Source organism: Periplaneta americana, chromosome 2, assembly GCF_040183065.1.
Source record: "Periplaneta americana isolate PAMFEO1 chromosome 2, P.americana_PAMFEO1_priV1, whole genome shotgun sequence".
NCBI lineage: Eukaryota > Metazoa > Arthropoda > Insecta > Blattodea > Blattidae > Periplaneta > Periplaneta americana.
In genome coordinates this window covers 186805239-186820416 of record NC_091118.1, presented here as the reverse complement: position 1 = coordinate 186820416, position 15178 = coordinate 186805239, and the positions used below count along the sequence as shown (strand labels likewise).

The 15178-nt window shown below is 37.3% G+C and overlaps 1 protein-coding gene across 1 annotated transcript; it reads left to right on the top strand.

Annotated features, from left to right (window-relative positions):
* The first annotated feature begins 8107 nt into the window (after positions 1-8107).
* Positions 8108-14824, top strand: LOC138694942 (uncharacterized). Its single transcript, XM_069819147.1, has 4 exons — positions 8108-8263; positions 9634-9788; positions 13504-13735; positions 14435-14824. The coding sequence occupies exons 1-3, from the start codon at positions 8182-8184 to the stop codon at positions 13696-13698; spliced, it is 432 nt and encodes a 143-aa protein (XP_069675248.1). The 5' UTR covers positions 8108-8181; the 3' UTR covers positions 13699-13735; positions 14435-14824.
* The last annotated feature ends 354 nt before the right edge of the window (positions 14825-15178 follow it).

Below are 15178 nucleotides of genomic sequence, written 5' to 3'. Positions count from 1 at the left end.
ACCATAAAAACACTTCAGATTTATTAAAAGTGGAATCTTTTCCTAATAGGATGATTCTTGCTATTTGTGTATTTCTTATAGTTTTTTAACAATAATTATAATTGTAATTATACTGTTGACTTTTTTCTTTCACAATACTTATGATCATATCATAAAAACACTTCAGATTTATTAAAAGTGGAATCTTTTCCTAATAGGATGATTCTTGCTATTTGTGTATTTCTTATAGTTTTTTAACAATAATTATAATTGTAATTATACTGTAGACTTTTTTCTTTCACAATACTTATGATCATACCATAAAAACACTTCAGATTTATTAAAAGTGCATACTTTTCCTAATAGGATGTTTCTTGCTATTTGTGTATTTCTTATAGTTTTTTAACAGTAGTAATTATTTGATATTAATAAAATATAATAAATAGTAATATGAAAATGTTGTGTTTATTATTATAAAGAGAAAAGAGATCCACGATACATGCATAATGAACCCTAATAAGTGTAAATTTAATATACAAGTTACTCGGAAAATTTCAAAGGAAAAGTAATTAAATTTGCAAGTCATGGAAATAGGGCAGCTGGTCGAGAGTTTACAGTTTATTCATTTCGTATGTTACGCACTTTACATTATTACTGCTCGAAAGCGTTCGATGTATCGATGCTTTCGCAGCCGTACAATCGATCACTTTAAACATTACTTGAATGTCCGATGTCGAAACCAGCTGTGATTATCACGTGGGATGTCAGATAGTTATTGATATTTCCTCGCATATAATAAGCACCCTGGAGTTTTAATCCAACAATTATGGAAAAAGAAGTGCGTCTATTACGCGAATAAATACGGTCAATGTTAATGTCCGTTGTACTCGTAAAATAAAACGTAACTGGCTAACCAGACTAACCAAAGTACATCACCAATAGTACGAAAATTAGTACCTGAATACATTTTAAATATTGGTGTAAAATTATGTAAGAGAGATAGTACAAAGTTTCAGGATAATATTAAGCGAGTGGGTCCATATCTGTAGAGTAACGGTTAACGCGTTTGGCCGCGAAACCAGGTGGCCCGGGTTCGATTCCCGGTCAGGGCAAGTTACCTGGTTGAGGTTTTCCTTCAACCCAATATGAGTAAATGCTGGGTAACTTTCAGTGCTGGACCCCGGACTCATTTCACTGGCATTATCACCTTCATCTCATTCAGACGCTAAATAACCTAAGATATTGGTAAAGCGTCGTAAAATAACCTACTAAAATAAAAAAAATAAGAGAGTGAAAGCTTGTGTAGTGCTGAATACGCCTACTCTCTTTACTAAATCCATTGCAAAAGTACTGTTATGTACATGGTGCTCGCAATTTCCGTCGAGTGCAGTGCGTGGGTGATCTGGTCAAACGACTGCTGACTCTCATCAAGAAAACAAGTGAATGGCCTTGACAACCACTTTCACACCCAGACTTGAGAAAATATTGACCCGTATCTCAACACAGACAAATGCTCTGTACTATCGTTATGTTAAAATTTCAGATACCTTAATTCTCGAAGTTTTGTTCACCCTTCATAATTTTATTGAAATCAATATGAATAATAATATATTTTCTGTTGGTGAAATATACAATAGAACCCCGCTAGTAGAATTCATTGGGACTAGACCTATTCGTATTAAGTGAGGGACAAGACTGCAAGCAGGGAAAACACGTATTAACCTCTTTCCATCTTTCACTGTTCTCAGCTTTGTTCAGTTTCGAGTTTATGGAACTTTGGCGGGACATTGTTGCTTTGTCAAGATTATCTTCGTCAGAAGAAGCTGGCAGATTATTATTATAATAGTATAGAAAACAAGAACGATAGAGGAAGTTGTACTGTATATTGTGCATTCTGAGTTTATAACACTGTAGCATTACATTGGGTTTTCTTAGCATTTTCGGATTATCAGTATTTCCGACTAGTGACGTTATATTGTAATAGGGCTACTTACTTACTTACTTACTTACTGGCTTTTAAGGAACCCGGAGGTTCATTGCCGCCCTCACATAAGCCCGCCATTGGTCCCTATCCTGAGCAAGATTAATCAATTCTCTATCATATCCCACCTCCCTCAAATCCATTTTAATATTATCCTCCCATCTACGTCTCGGCCTCCCTAAAGGTCTTTTTCCCTCCAGCCTCCCAACTAACACTCTATATGCATTTCTGGATTCGCCCATACGTGCTACATGCCCTGCCCATCTCAAACGTCTGGATTTAATGTTCCTAATTATGTCAGGTGAAGAATACAATGCGTGCAGTTCTGTGTTGTGCAACTTTCTCCATTCTCCTGTAACTTCATCCCTCTTAGCCCGAAATATTTTCCTAAGCACCTTATTCTCAAACACCCTTAACCTATGTTCCTCTCTCAAAGTGAGAGTCCAAGTTTCACAACCATAAAGAACAACCGGTAATATAACTGTTTTATAAATTCTAACTTTCAGATTTTCGACAGCAGACTGGATGATAAAAGCTTCTCAATCGAATAATAACAGGCATTTCCCATATTTATTCTGTGTTTAATTTCCTCCCAAGTATCATTTATATTTGTTACTGTTGCTCCAAGATATTTGAACTTCTCCATGTAATAGGGCTACACTTTTATTAATCAATATAAAAGTCCAATTGCCAAATGTTATGCAATATTTTTTGTGTAACTTCTGTTTCTTCGTCTGGCCAATATTAATAATTTCTTAATGATCTCTTAAGGTTTCATTTGATATTTAATAATCCCTCGTTTGTAATTCAGAATTTGTCCAAAGCACATCATCTTCCTCTTCAGTACTAAAAAAGTTGCAAATTATAATTTCTCAAAAAATGCGCGTATTTCCTTTCTCTCTCTCTCTTTTTGTGTATATCGTCGTTGTTTCTATGAAACCTCCTACGTGACAGTGCAGAAAATAATTTTCTAGGAGGAAGAAAAAATTATTCAAATATCAATAGGCCTACACTGATCCTCGATGATGTCATCATATGCACCAACGTTTTCTATCGAATTATTTCATATTCTTATGTAGGCCCATTGATTTTTAATTAATTTTTTCTTTCTCCTGAAAAGTTATTTTCTGTACTGCCACATAGGAGGTTTCATAAAAACAATGACGATATTCTTTGTTTTCTCTAAGAATTTATATAACTTACTGTAAAAGTATCGGAATGCGCGCTGGTTCGAGTCCTCATGGGGGAAGAAATTTTCTCGTGAAATTTCAGCCAGTGTACGAAACTGGTGCCCACCCAGCACCGTGATGCACTTGGGGAGCTACGATAGGTAGCAAAAATCCGGTTTCGCAAACCAGCTATAAGGCTGGGGGGATCATCGTGCTAACCACACAATACCTCCATTCTGATTGGATGATCATACACCTCTACTTCGGCATGTGGATGTGAGGCCAGCAGCCGGTTGATCAGTCTTGGCCCTGCAAAGGGCTCTAGCGCCATGGATTTACTTTTTTACTGTAAAAGTATAGACCAAAAAACTATATTGGAACTGTAATATAATAAAAGGTCAAAATAAGGGGAGACTGTACTTCCATATCTTACAATGTTAAATTCCTCAATTTTGAGTGCACTTTTCTCAGAAGTTATAAAAGTTGCAAATGTAAGAAAATAGGGCATAAGAAACATATCTTTATGTATACAACCGTCCACACCTGTGGAGTAACGGTCAGCGCGTCTGGCTGCGAAACCAGGTGGCCCGGGTTCGAATCCCGGTTGGGGCAAGTTGCCTGGTTGAGGTTTTTTTCGGGGTTTTCCCTCAACCCAATACGAGCAAATGCTGGGTAACTTTCGGTGCTGGACCCCGGACTCATTTCACCGGCATTATCACCTTCATTTCATTCAGACGCTAAATAACCTAGATGTTGATACAGCGTCGTAAAATAACCCAATAAAATAAAAAAAAAAATGTATACAACCGATCAAATAAATTTAAAATTCCGCTGAGCGGTTGGAAAAATAAATGTCATTAGTGACATTTTTTGCATTAAAAATTACTACAAATTATTTTTTATTTTTACTGAACATAGAAATAATCTTATTTTTTTTTAACCTACTGTGTAAAATGCCATCACATTGATATTGTATATTAAGTTCAGCCTTCTGGGTACAATACTTTCTGAAAAAAGTGCACCAATGTTACAAAAATAAGAAAGTGCAGAAAAATGCTGTCAAAGTTTCCGTATCTTGCACTGTTACATTCCTCAAATTTGGGAGCATTTTTCTCAGCAGTGATAAAAGATACAAATGTAGGAAAAATAGGACATAATATGTAACATATTTTTATGTATAAAATCGGCTAAGTAAATTTAAAATTCCACTGAGGGGTTGACAAAAAAGAAATTTCATTGATAACATTTTTTGCATTAATTACTACAATATTTTTGCTGAAGATAGGGCTAAAAACTGACAATTAAAACAAATAAAATCATACTATCATTTTAAACATATTAAACTACCGAAAAACGGTAAAAACCAATTTTTGAGAGAGATTTTAAAAGACGTGGCATGTTAGGAAATGAGACCAAAAATTTGAAATTTATATCGAGAAAATGTTTTCTTGGTAAATGAACATGTTATACGGAAGAACTCAGGAAGGTTCTCACAACAAATATTGTAATATAAGGCCAAAGGGAAGAAGTAGTGTTGGGCGACCTAGACGTCGCGTCATGGAGAAGATAACCTCCGAGACAGAACAGCCCATGTGGTCTACCTTGAAGATGCTGCTGCTGATATTGATATAGTAATGTGAAACAATAATGTTTTAAAGTTCTGTTAAAATTTATTTTAATCAACCAGTTAATATTATACTTATTGTGCCATGATACTGGAGACACTCCACACACACATGCAACGAGGATGTGCAAGCTTTTTTTTTTAGTACGTATAAACAAGTTGAAGAATCTCACAATGTGTCAATTATAGTACATCTTCTGCATCTTTCTTCCTTTAAATCATTGATTACTTTTATTTTCTTTCTGAAATTTGCAAATGAACTAGACTTTTCAACTACATCATTCTTTCCAGTTTCCAGAGACCTCTTTCAATATTCCTGAAGGAAAATGGAGTATTCATTATTCTTCTCCTAGCATATGTTGCAATCCTTAGATTTTAACTTCCCACAACATAATAAAGACTCAAACTCTTGATACATTCGAGGATAAATCTCATTTGTTCTTTCTTTCTGGAGAACTTACAAAGGCTTGATGTTGACTCCGTAACGTTGTAAGATGTTCAAAGCAATTTATCAGATATTTTGAAGTAGAAGTGAGGTTTCAAAAGATGGTTAAATTTACGAGTATTGCAGATGAAGCGGATATAGACCTACACAATATGAACACGTTGTAGTCTTTCAGTTAAATTGACAGTTGTATTTGTCAAGAGAGAATCGCAATAATCAAAATGGGGCATCACTAAAAATTGAACAGTGTTTCTTTTCATAGAAAGAGGCAGACAATTTCGCAATTGATTTAGAGAATGAAGCAACGAACACACTTTCTTGCAGAGTGGGTTATTTAACTATTCCAATGTGTTTCTGAAGAATTCTAAACTTTATTAGGCCTACTTAAGGTTTTTTAGTTGGTTATTTAACGACGCTGTATCAACTACGAGGTTATTTAGCGTCGATTAAGTTGGTGATAGCGAGATGGTATTTGGCGAGATGAGGCGGAGGATTTGCCATAGATTACCTGACATTCACCTTACTGTTGGGAAAAACCTTGGCAAAAACCCAACCAGGTAATCAGACCAAGCGGGGATCGAACCCGCGCCCGAGCGCAACTTCATACCGGCAGGCAAGCGCCTTAACTAACTGAGCCACGCCGGTGGCTCTTAAGGTTCTGGAAACATGTACAGTCCTAGAAAAAAGTTTTGTCGCACAAATACTTTTATAAGTCCCAGAAAGTCAGTGCGCATGATCAGACATACAACGAAACAAAATTAATTTTATTACCTCAACTACTGGGTGTTCAGTTCAAAGTGTGTCATGGCTCGCTGTATGCCGTCACGTGGCTAGTCGATGAGCCTAGAGAATTCAATCTTCCTACACTTCCGCAGAGGCGTATTACTTATCTGCCAGAGAAGTTACCTAGCAAGTACGGCGTTCATTCTGAAGAGTAACGGTAATGCCGGTAGTGGCAGGAATGTGAACTGTTTCGAAACATGTACTGAGGTGAGTTTTTTCTTACTGTCGGGATAAGTGGAGAGGGTTAAGACGATTACTTACGTATTTGTTGACATTAACTTCGACGGTCAACATGGACACGGAGCATTTGATTTGTGTTATGGAATGTTGCCGTACGCAACCGATGATAACAAATATCCTGCGTACGACTTGGCCGCGCAAAACCCAGTTCGAAAGAGGTTATGGTAGCACACAGACAGCCATCTGTTGCTACGACGTTCAAGTTATACCATACACGTTCTCAAGTTCAGATTGAACGCCTTGATTAATAGGCAACTTCTCTGACACAAAAGCCGAAATTCGCTTCAAATCGCTGACTCATCAACAGTGACGTCATGACACACTTTCTTCGGGGCGCAACTATGCCATGTCCCATCTGCTACCTGATTTCTTCGGGGCGCAACTATGCCATGTCCCATCTGCTACCTGATTTTTTCGGGGCGAAACTATGCCATGTCCCATCTGCTACCTGATTTCTTCGGGGCGCAACTATGCCATGTCCATCTGCTACCTGATTTCTTCGGGGCGCAATTATGCCATGCCTAGGCCTCCCAATTGACTGCGGGGCGCAACTATGCCATACCGGTCCTTCTCTTGTGACCCAGGTCGCTCGTCCTCTGATCATGCGCACTGCTTCATTTCTGGGACTTGCAAATTATCTGTGCGACAAAATATTTTCTAAGACTGTAATTCAGTTTTTAGTTACTTGACTGTTCCGATGTGTTTCTGAATAATTGTAAACTTTATTAGGCCTACTTAAGATTCTGAAAAAATGTACTTTTTTTGTAGTTTAAACTTTAGAATTTCGAAAAATTCGATTAAACTTCTTTTTTGTTCCTTATCGCCAGTAAAATTTTCGGTATCTTCGCCGCTTACAACCTGTATGGAGTATTTGTGGTAAACGTGTTGATTCCATACTATCTTTGTGATTTTCTATTATTTCTAAGAGACGAGACGTATTTAAATAATCCCTAATAGAAATAGGCTGCATTACTCATAATTTTAACACGATATTTTAGCAGGTTATTTAACGACGCTGTATCGATTACTAGGTTATTTAGGATCGATGGAATTGGTGATAGCAGGATGGTATTCGACGATGAGGCCGAGAATTTTCAGTGTGATTAAATGATTACCTAACATTCGCCTAGCAGTTTGGGAAAACCTCGGAAAAAACCCAAACAATGAGATCAGGCAGGAATCGAATCCACTTCTGAGTGCAGCTCCGGAAAAACGCGCTACAGTCTAAGCTACGCCGGCGGCTCCGACACGAGTTGTGCAATAGTGTTACAGTACAGTAATTAGCGAGATAATTGTGTTACCTTCAGTCTCACAGACTAACACGTGTATGAGTAAGAAATAGCTGAAACGAAGATTATTGTTTTTGAAGGTATAAAAAACGTTAATGGTTCTCCGCTTTTTGCGTAGCTGACAATAGACCGCAAGGCTCGATCCCAGGAGGCAGGTTGAGGTCTTGCTAACGACACTTCCTCGAAACCGGACACGAGATATCATACGCAGCACCTGACCATCATCTTTTGTTACGACATAGCGGTGCCCCTGGAAGGTCAGCATACTGCACGCCCTTGATCCGGAGACTTGTGGACCTTAAGAATCTGCCTACGGTCATGAATAATCGGTCTCAGAAATTCCCCGCAGGTGAACCTCGAAATTAAACCTTATGTACGAAATTCAAATCACCAGAACTAAATGACAAATCTATTTGCATTAAGGTTCATTTTTGTAGCGACGGGTATGTTCTACATATATAAGTATACGGAGATGCTCATCTTTCGCGTGCCGGAAGAACAGAAAAACTAACACACCTACAATTAAGTCTGGAAGTCACCTTCCTTAGCAAACTGACCTTACGGAAATATATAAAAGGCTACTCATGTATTCATGCGATGTTAGTGTGCTAACATAACGAAGGTTTAGCTACGGATTTGTTCTAATCTCCGTAGGAGACCTGAACGTTAACATGGATTCTAAATTTTTGGTTGTATTTTGTTTTCTAACCTTAGTGGCGTTGACGGCCATGGCTAAACCAACAGGAAGTACAGGTAATTATTATTATTATTATTATTATTATTATTATTATTATTATTATTATTATTATTATTGGCTGCGGTGTAAGCTGTATAGTCGTGGGTTCGAATGCAACCTAGTGTATGGATATTTTTCCGTTTGGATGTGATATCCTGTGTTACCTTAAGCGTAAGAGAAGATATTAGACCTATAGCTATAGCGCACAAAATTTTTTAGAAGCAAAAAACGATGTGGTTGCTTGAACGCTCAGGAACTGAGAGAGTAGATTCACTCGAGAAATAACGTGACTGTAGGCCTATATACCTACAAGAGTTTTGACTCCGATTTCGTAAATGCTGGGCACTCTAATGTATGTTAATAATTTTCGCAAAAGTGCAGAAGGTATAAGGGCCCAACACTTCTATACAGATAATAATTTAGTAGTAGTAATAATAATAATTCTATTGTTGTAATGATAAATACCGGTAACAATTTTATTGGTATTATTGAAGTTGTGTAATTGAACTCATAATTTCGTCAGAATGTGTAAGAATTTTTTCAAACTGAAATCTGGACCTCCAAAATTGATGTTCCAATTATTTTGTTTTCTGAATCCGTCTTGCTTCAGTTAAATTGTAACGCTAGATTTAAAACCTTTGCTTCATTTAACCGATTCGGCCCATTTATGAAATTATAAGAAGTAACAATCAAATATAAGTGAAGCCCGACCCCAAGGTCAAGGAAGACGACGGTCAAGAGGGTACATGAGCTTGGCCACCGTCCTTTCTTATCAATCTTTCGAGATTCTATATAAATTGTTAACGCATTGTCAAACGCACTGGCATCTGGTAATAAAGCTGTTCTGTTACGTACACACTGAGGACTTAGTTCCTGCAACGAACCTACAATTCCAGTCTGTTCGCAAACCCGAGGGCTATGGACACGACATTGTTATTGGTAGTAGCGACTGAAGTATAATGAACCTAGTAAGGTTTTCATTTAAAAAATGGGATTTATTGGCACAATAATTATCTTCAGTTGTTTCATCTCGGTTGCACTGGCAATGTTTTGTTCAAAAAGTTAACAAATTAAACTTATTCATTGATTTATTTTCATAATTTTTTTCGTCATAATAATGATTTTGTCTCTGTAGACAAGATTTGGTACTTAATGCTATCATGATTAAGATAGGATTGCTAACTCCCTAAGAATATTTAGAACAGTAATGTTTCCAGGCGTGGATCATATTATTTTGAATTTTGTATTAATCAATTTTGACTTAAGTAAAACCCATTCTTTTGCAACGAAATGTTGTTTCTTAACATTTTCTAACAAAGTTTCATCATTTTCAAATGTGTCTTGAATTACCTAACATATAAAATTAAAGCTTGTTATTGTTCTACAGGTAATGTTAGGGATAGACGGTCCCCGATCCTGGGTCTTCTCGGTTTCAAAGGTCATCACCATGGTGGCCATTATGGAGGTGGCTGCAATTACTGTGGAGGCGGCGGTGGCGGTGGACATCACGGTGGTGGTGGGTTCTCTGGAAGTGCTGCACAGGTTTGGTCAAGAACGTTGCTTACGTAATCTTAGAAGGTTGAGATATCTGACGGTATTTGTAGTGTAGCCTACATCGAAACATGTTCACTTGTGTTGCAAATCTTCGTCTCAAGAAGACTACATTAATTTTATTATTTATACAATTTGATAGTTACAGCATATACAGAGTGATTCACGACTATTGACCCGCGTATTAGCAATCACGTCTTTAGGCCAGTTTGAGCATAAAGTGTCATATGAACATGGGTAAAATTATCACTAGTTTGAAAGTAATTCGTAAAAATCCAAACGTCATACTGTGAATCAGGCTTTGGAGTTGCTTGCATCGTAATAGAAACATTAGAACGTAAACTAATAGGAGGGTTGCACTGTGACGAGAAGTGCGGAGGAGAAGGGGAAGATAGTGATTTAGGGACCGGATTTTTATGTAATTACATACTATATTCCTTTCAACCTAACCGTATATAAATAACAAATCTTTTCGAATCTTGTAATTACCATTAATATGTTAAAATGTTATAGGCTACTATATATTTTTACATATTTACCCCACATTACATATTATGGCTTGGTATTACATAAATCTATAGGGGTTTTATTCATTTTTACTTCTCTGAAAGGAAAAAAAAAAAAAACTTCTGCTGGGCAAGTTTACAATTTGAAATGCACAGATTTAAAAAGACTTTGTAAAATCACTCAGAAAGTAGCGTTGCCTTCATGCGGTGGGTGGGACGAGGAAGACATAATTTGTCTCGAAATATAATTGTTCTGCACACGTCTTAACAAGCCGTTCTCATGCAATTTGCAACCTTACCCACCCTCTTCCTAATTCTTCCAGAGAAAACCAGTGTCAAGTCTGACATGAGACTTTCAGGTTATTGCTTGATCTCTTTATTAAAATTTAGTAGACCTATACGGAAATGGGATTTTCCGAGCAATTAGAAAGTATGGTTCTCGGCTGGAATAATCCTACCCTTCTGAATGAGATATGAATGTCACTTTTCAAACAACAGTTTGTAAATGCCTATAGTTTGAGGTTTTAGTAGGTACTTGTTTCTTACAGGGAGCAGCTAAAATGCATGTGTCTCACATCTCCTCTTATTTTCTCCTAATCCAGTAAAGCGAAACAATGCTTGCAGTACTGTTGTCATTCATTTCACTCGGTTTTCCAGCTTCAGTACTTACATTACCTATAAGTGCAAGTGAGTTTATCTAGTGCTTTTAACTAACTAAAATGGCCCCTGTAACTTCAACCTAACGACAAAAATAAAATCATGAATTGCAATGGACGAAGCTTTCACTACAGATGGAAAAATAGTAATGTGTCAAGTGTGCGGTAAAAAAATCGGGTGCTCTATGAAATCACAACTGGAGAGTCTTACCTATACTATACCTGCCAGATATTGATATTAAATATTTTCATGATTTTACATATTTTGGTACATATTCAACTTATTTTTCTTACATAAATATGTACATATGTCACACCCTAGTGATTATCAGCTACGCTCAACAGGGACAGCTGTGCCGAGGTACGGAAAGCTAAGCGCCATTCACATCTATGCGACCAAGTGGAAGGAAGGATATTTGGAAATCTGCTTCCAAACTGAGGAATATTTTTTTACTATTAATACAGTATTTTGAATTAATATTTCAGTCTATTTTAAGTGAATAATAATATTCTTAGTCGTGCTCAAAACCACTGCTACTTCCATAGGATTCAATCAGCTGTAACTCAACGATTGATAATGTTCATATGACATTTTTTGCTCAAAATGGCCTATAGAATTGATTAATAAAGCGCGGGTTGTTAGCCGTGAATATTACCCTATATTTCATAGAAGGAAGTAATAACGATTTCTGGTATCTATAGGCCTACTTGAAATCTACATCCACATACTTTCTTGCTTATTATATTTTAAGATTTCCATGTTGTAGCAGTGTTGCCTTGCTAGAATAGTGGTTGGATATGATTAGAAGATCTGTGATTTTGCCGCTGTGACAGGTTTGTCACTGGTTCCGACTGAGTATAGCGTTCCAAAATCACAGCTCTGAGAATTCCTCATTGCCTACCGATGTGATTTATATCGATGGCGACTGATGTACGTCTAGGCCTCTGGTTACAGCTCCAGAGTCCAGACAACTGCAAGTCAGCAGATTAACTTGAAGGAAAACATCTGGGATGTAATTAATTTTCGTTCCACTCGAGTGGATACACTAAAGGTTAACGTGTGCAACTCTTCAGCTAAAATGCACTCGCTATATTCTTCCACGAATAATTCACCGAATCATTCGTAAACATTCTTGGGAGAATATACACGCCCACACATCGCGATAACACAACTCAGAGCGTATTTTGCTTTTAGTATAGGATACTCGCCGCGCTAATCGCTATTGTTGATGTAGGATATAGCATCGGTGTATTAATTCAATTCGCAAAGAAGCGATAAACATAAACATTCGTCGGTTCGAGATGAGAAACATTCACAATCGCCAAGAATCATCCGAACACAAAAATCACTCAGTAACAAAACCGCCATTATCTGTCACAGCGATTTTTCGGGACCTGTGACGAAAAAACGCTGTACCATCCCACCTCTTACTTTAGAATGAGCTTCATTTAAAATGAAAATTGCAAAATATAACTTAATGTGAGAAACAACAGTTTTACTTATATAGCCCGGTCCATTTAGGAAACGTGCGAGTGAGAGTGCTGAGATGTGAGTGTGAGAATGCTGATTTCTCGTCATCGAGAAGGCTGTGGAACACGTACAGGTCGCTTCAAATATTATTTTTCATGATGTTAGATGTACAAGATCCTGAGTAAATCTATGATTGATCAGACTGCCGTACTGCGATGAAGATTAGATTTACTACCGTGTGATACAAAAGTCACTTTCCACATGGAGAAAACAAGATCATTCTGAAATGACAAATATGTTTAATACAATGACAAAGACAAGAAGGATCATAACTAAGACAACAACGACCACGATAAGGACAACGACAATGACCACAATAAGGACCATGACATGGCTCACGATAAGGACAACGACCATGACGACAAAGATAAGGACCATTGCAAAGGCAACAAGAATCACTATACTAAACATGACGAAGACAACAAGACCCACGGTAAGAACTATGACAAGTACCACGATAAGGACCATAAGGATAATAACAAGGACGCCGATAAGAATTAGGTACTATAAGGATCATGCCTACGACAGCGAACACGATAAGAAACATGACAAAACAATAAGTCCCACGATAAGAAACATGATAAAAAGGACCACGACAGAGACAAGAATCACGATAAGGACCATGACAAAACAATAAGTCCCACAATAAGGGCCATGACAAAGACATTAAATCCCACTATAAGGACCGTGACAAAGACAATAAGTCCCACGATAAGAACCCTGACAAAGAAATAAGTCCCACAAAAGGACTATGGCAAAGAGAACAAGGACCATGATAAAGACCGCGAAAAAGATAAGGATGACGATAAGGACAATGACAAAGTAAATCACAAGGATCGCGACTACTACATGGATCACGACAGGGACCAAGATAAGGATCACGACATGGATTATACAGTAGTACTCAAGAGGTTTCTGTAAAAACAAATCCGAAGTAGCTAATATTATTTAAAACGCAAAACAAACTGAACAAAGTGTCTAATTTGGTAACGTGTCATGCACATTGTCAACAGGCTCAAGCGTCTAGTGGCAGTATTGGTGGAGGTCATGGTCATGGAAGCCCAAGTCAGAGCTTCGCATCCAGCCAGAGCCAGTCAGCGAGTTTTGGAGTTGGTCCCTTCTCAGCCAGTTTTTCACAAAGTCAAGCCAACTCGGGGGCCGGCAGTAAAGGCGGCGGTGGGAACTATGGTTTTGACGACTTTTACTGATATTCACCAATAATCATCGCTTTGTTATCAATTCCCGGTAAGTTTATTATCGTTTTAGATAAATTTCATTGAATTGTCAAATAATTTTTACTGCGTAGAAATTATTATACACGAAAGAGACAGGGCGATGTTTTATCTTTTTATTGGGAAGTTCAACTCAAAGACACTGCTCCTTCGATATAGGTGAAAGCCAATGTTTGCCGAGTTAGATATAACACGCATTATATAATATAATATAATATAATATAATATAATATAATATAATATAATATAATATAATATAATATAATATAATATAATATAATATAATATAATATAATATAATATAATATAATATAATATAATATAATATATGGGAATCTATCTGTTAACTCTGTTACCAAGAGCTCCGAAATATTGCATATTTCCACATCAATGCAAGAAAACCCAGGAAACCCAAAAATCTCGCTTATCATGCTGACTGGTATAACCGAGGTTCGCGGGTTCAAATCCGGCGGAAGGCGATAGATTTTAAAGGGCGATAAAATCATTAGCATGGCTTTCTCCAAGAAGGAATTCAAAATGTATTATTTTTAAATCTTAAGCATAGGTAAAAACATATATATGTATTACTTTAGACCTACATAACGTACCTATATGCCCGCATGCATACATACACACATCATATTATAAATTTACACACAACTTAAAGCTGTTACAGTAGCAATATTAAACTGAAAATCACTTTTTCTTCTAGGTTTTGTTAAACACAACGTCCAGAAGGGCTTAAACAAGCCCATGAGATGATGAGCTAGAGACTTATTTATAACAAAAGAGACGTCCTCTTCACGACAGACTCATCTCCATCCACAGCTGTGATACTCGGAAGTCATGTACCTCATTATGTACACAGACCATCTGTTATTAGTCAATTCAAAATCAAATGTTGACATATCCTGTTTAATTGTAGATCTGTGTACAATAAATGAAAAAAAAAAAAGCAGTGCGAATTTTTGAGCACTGGAAGTTCATGAAGTAAAATTAACAACGAAGATTTCCTGCAGCCGCAGAGTCCATGGAATCTCCAGTAAGCTTATACTGTATAGCCTTTCCATCATAATAAACACACCAGACAAAGTTTCCTTCATTACCATATATTGAATATTTATGTTACGTCAATAACACAATCTCTTAACCCAGCGGTGACTGAGTGGTCACAGAGGTGGTTCCAGTTCGAGTCCCGGTCTGGCTTGGGATTCTTCTTCTTGTGACGGACAAGGTCGCAGTTGGGGTTTTCCTCGGTGTTCTCAAACTTCCCCATATTAGGCACCTACAGCGTTCCGTCAATATTTCTTCATTCCGTTATCATTCCACAGCATTCCCCGAACACCGACTGACGACGCACGGAGGGGGCTGGCCTAGAGATGAGTGGGGTTGCCTGCTCGAAACCTGGGTACGCAGCGAACCTTAGTGTAGTCAGCCGGTGTGGGTTTGAGAATGC

What these genes read in the sequence shown, in the direction of transcription:
- LOC138694942 (XM_069819147.1), top strand. Translation starts at nt 8,182, where the DNA reads ATGGATTCTAAATTTTTGGTTGTATTTTGTTTTCTAACCTTAGTGGCG. An exon ending in TAAACCAACAGGAAGTACAG is followed by an intron (nt 8,264 to 9,633) that starts GTAATTATTATT and finishes ATTGTTCTACAG; the next exon opens with GTAATGTTAGGGATAGACGG. An exon ending in TCTCTGGAAGTGCTGCACAG is followed by an intron (nt 9,789 to 13,503) that starts GTTTGGTCAAGA and finishes CATTGTCAACAG; the next exon opens with GCTCAAGCGTCTAGTGGCAG.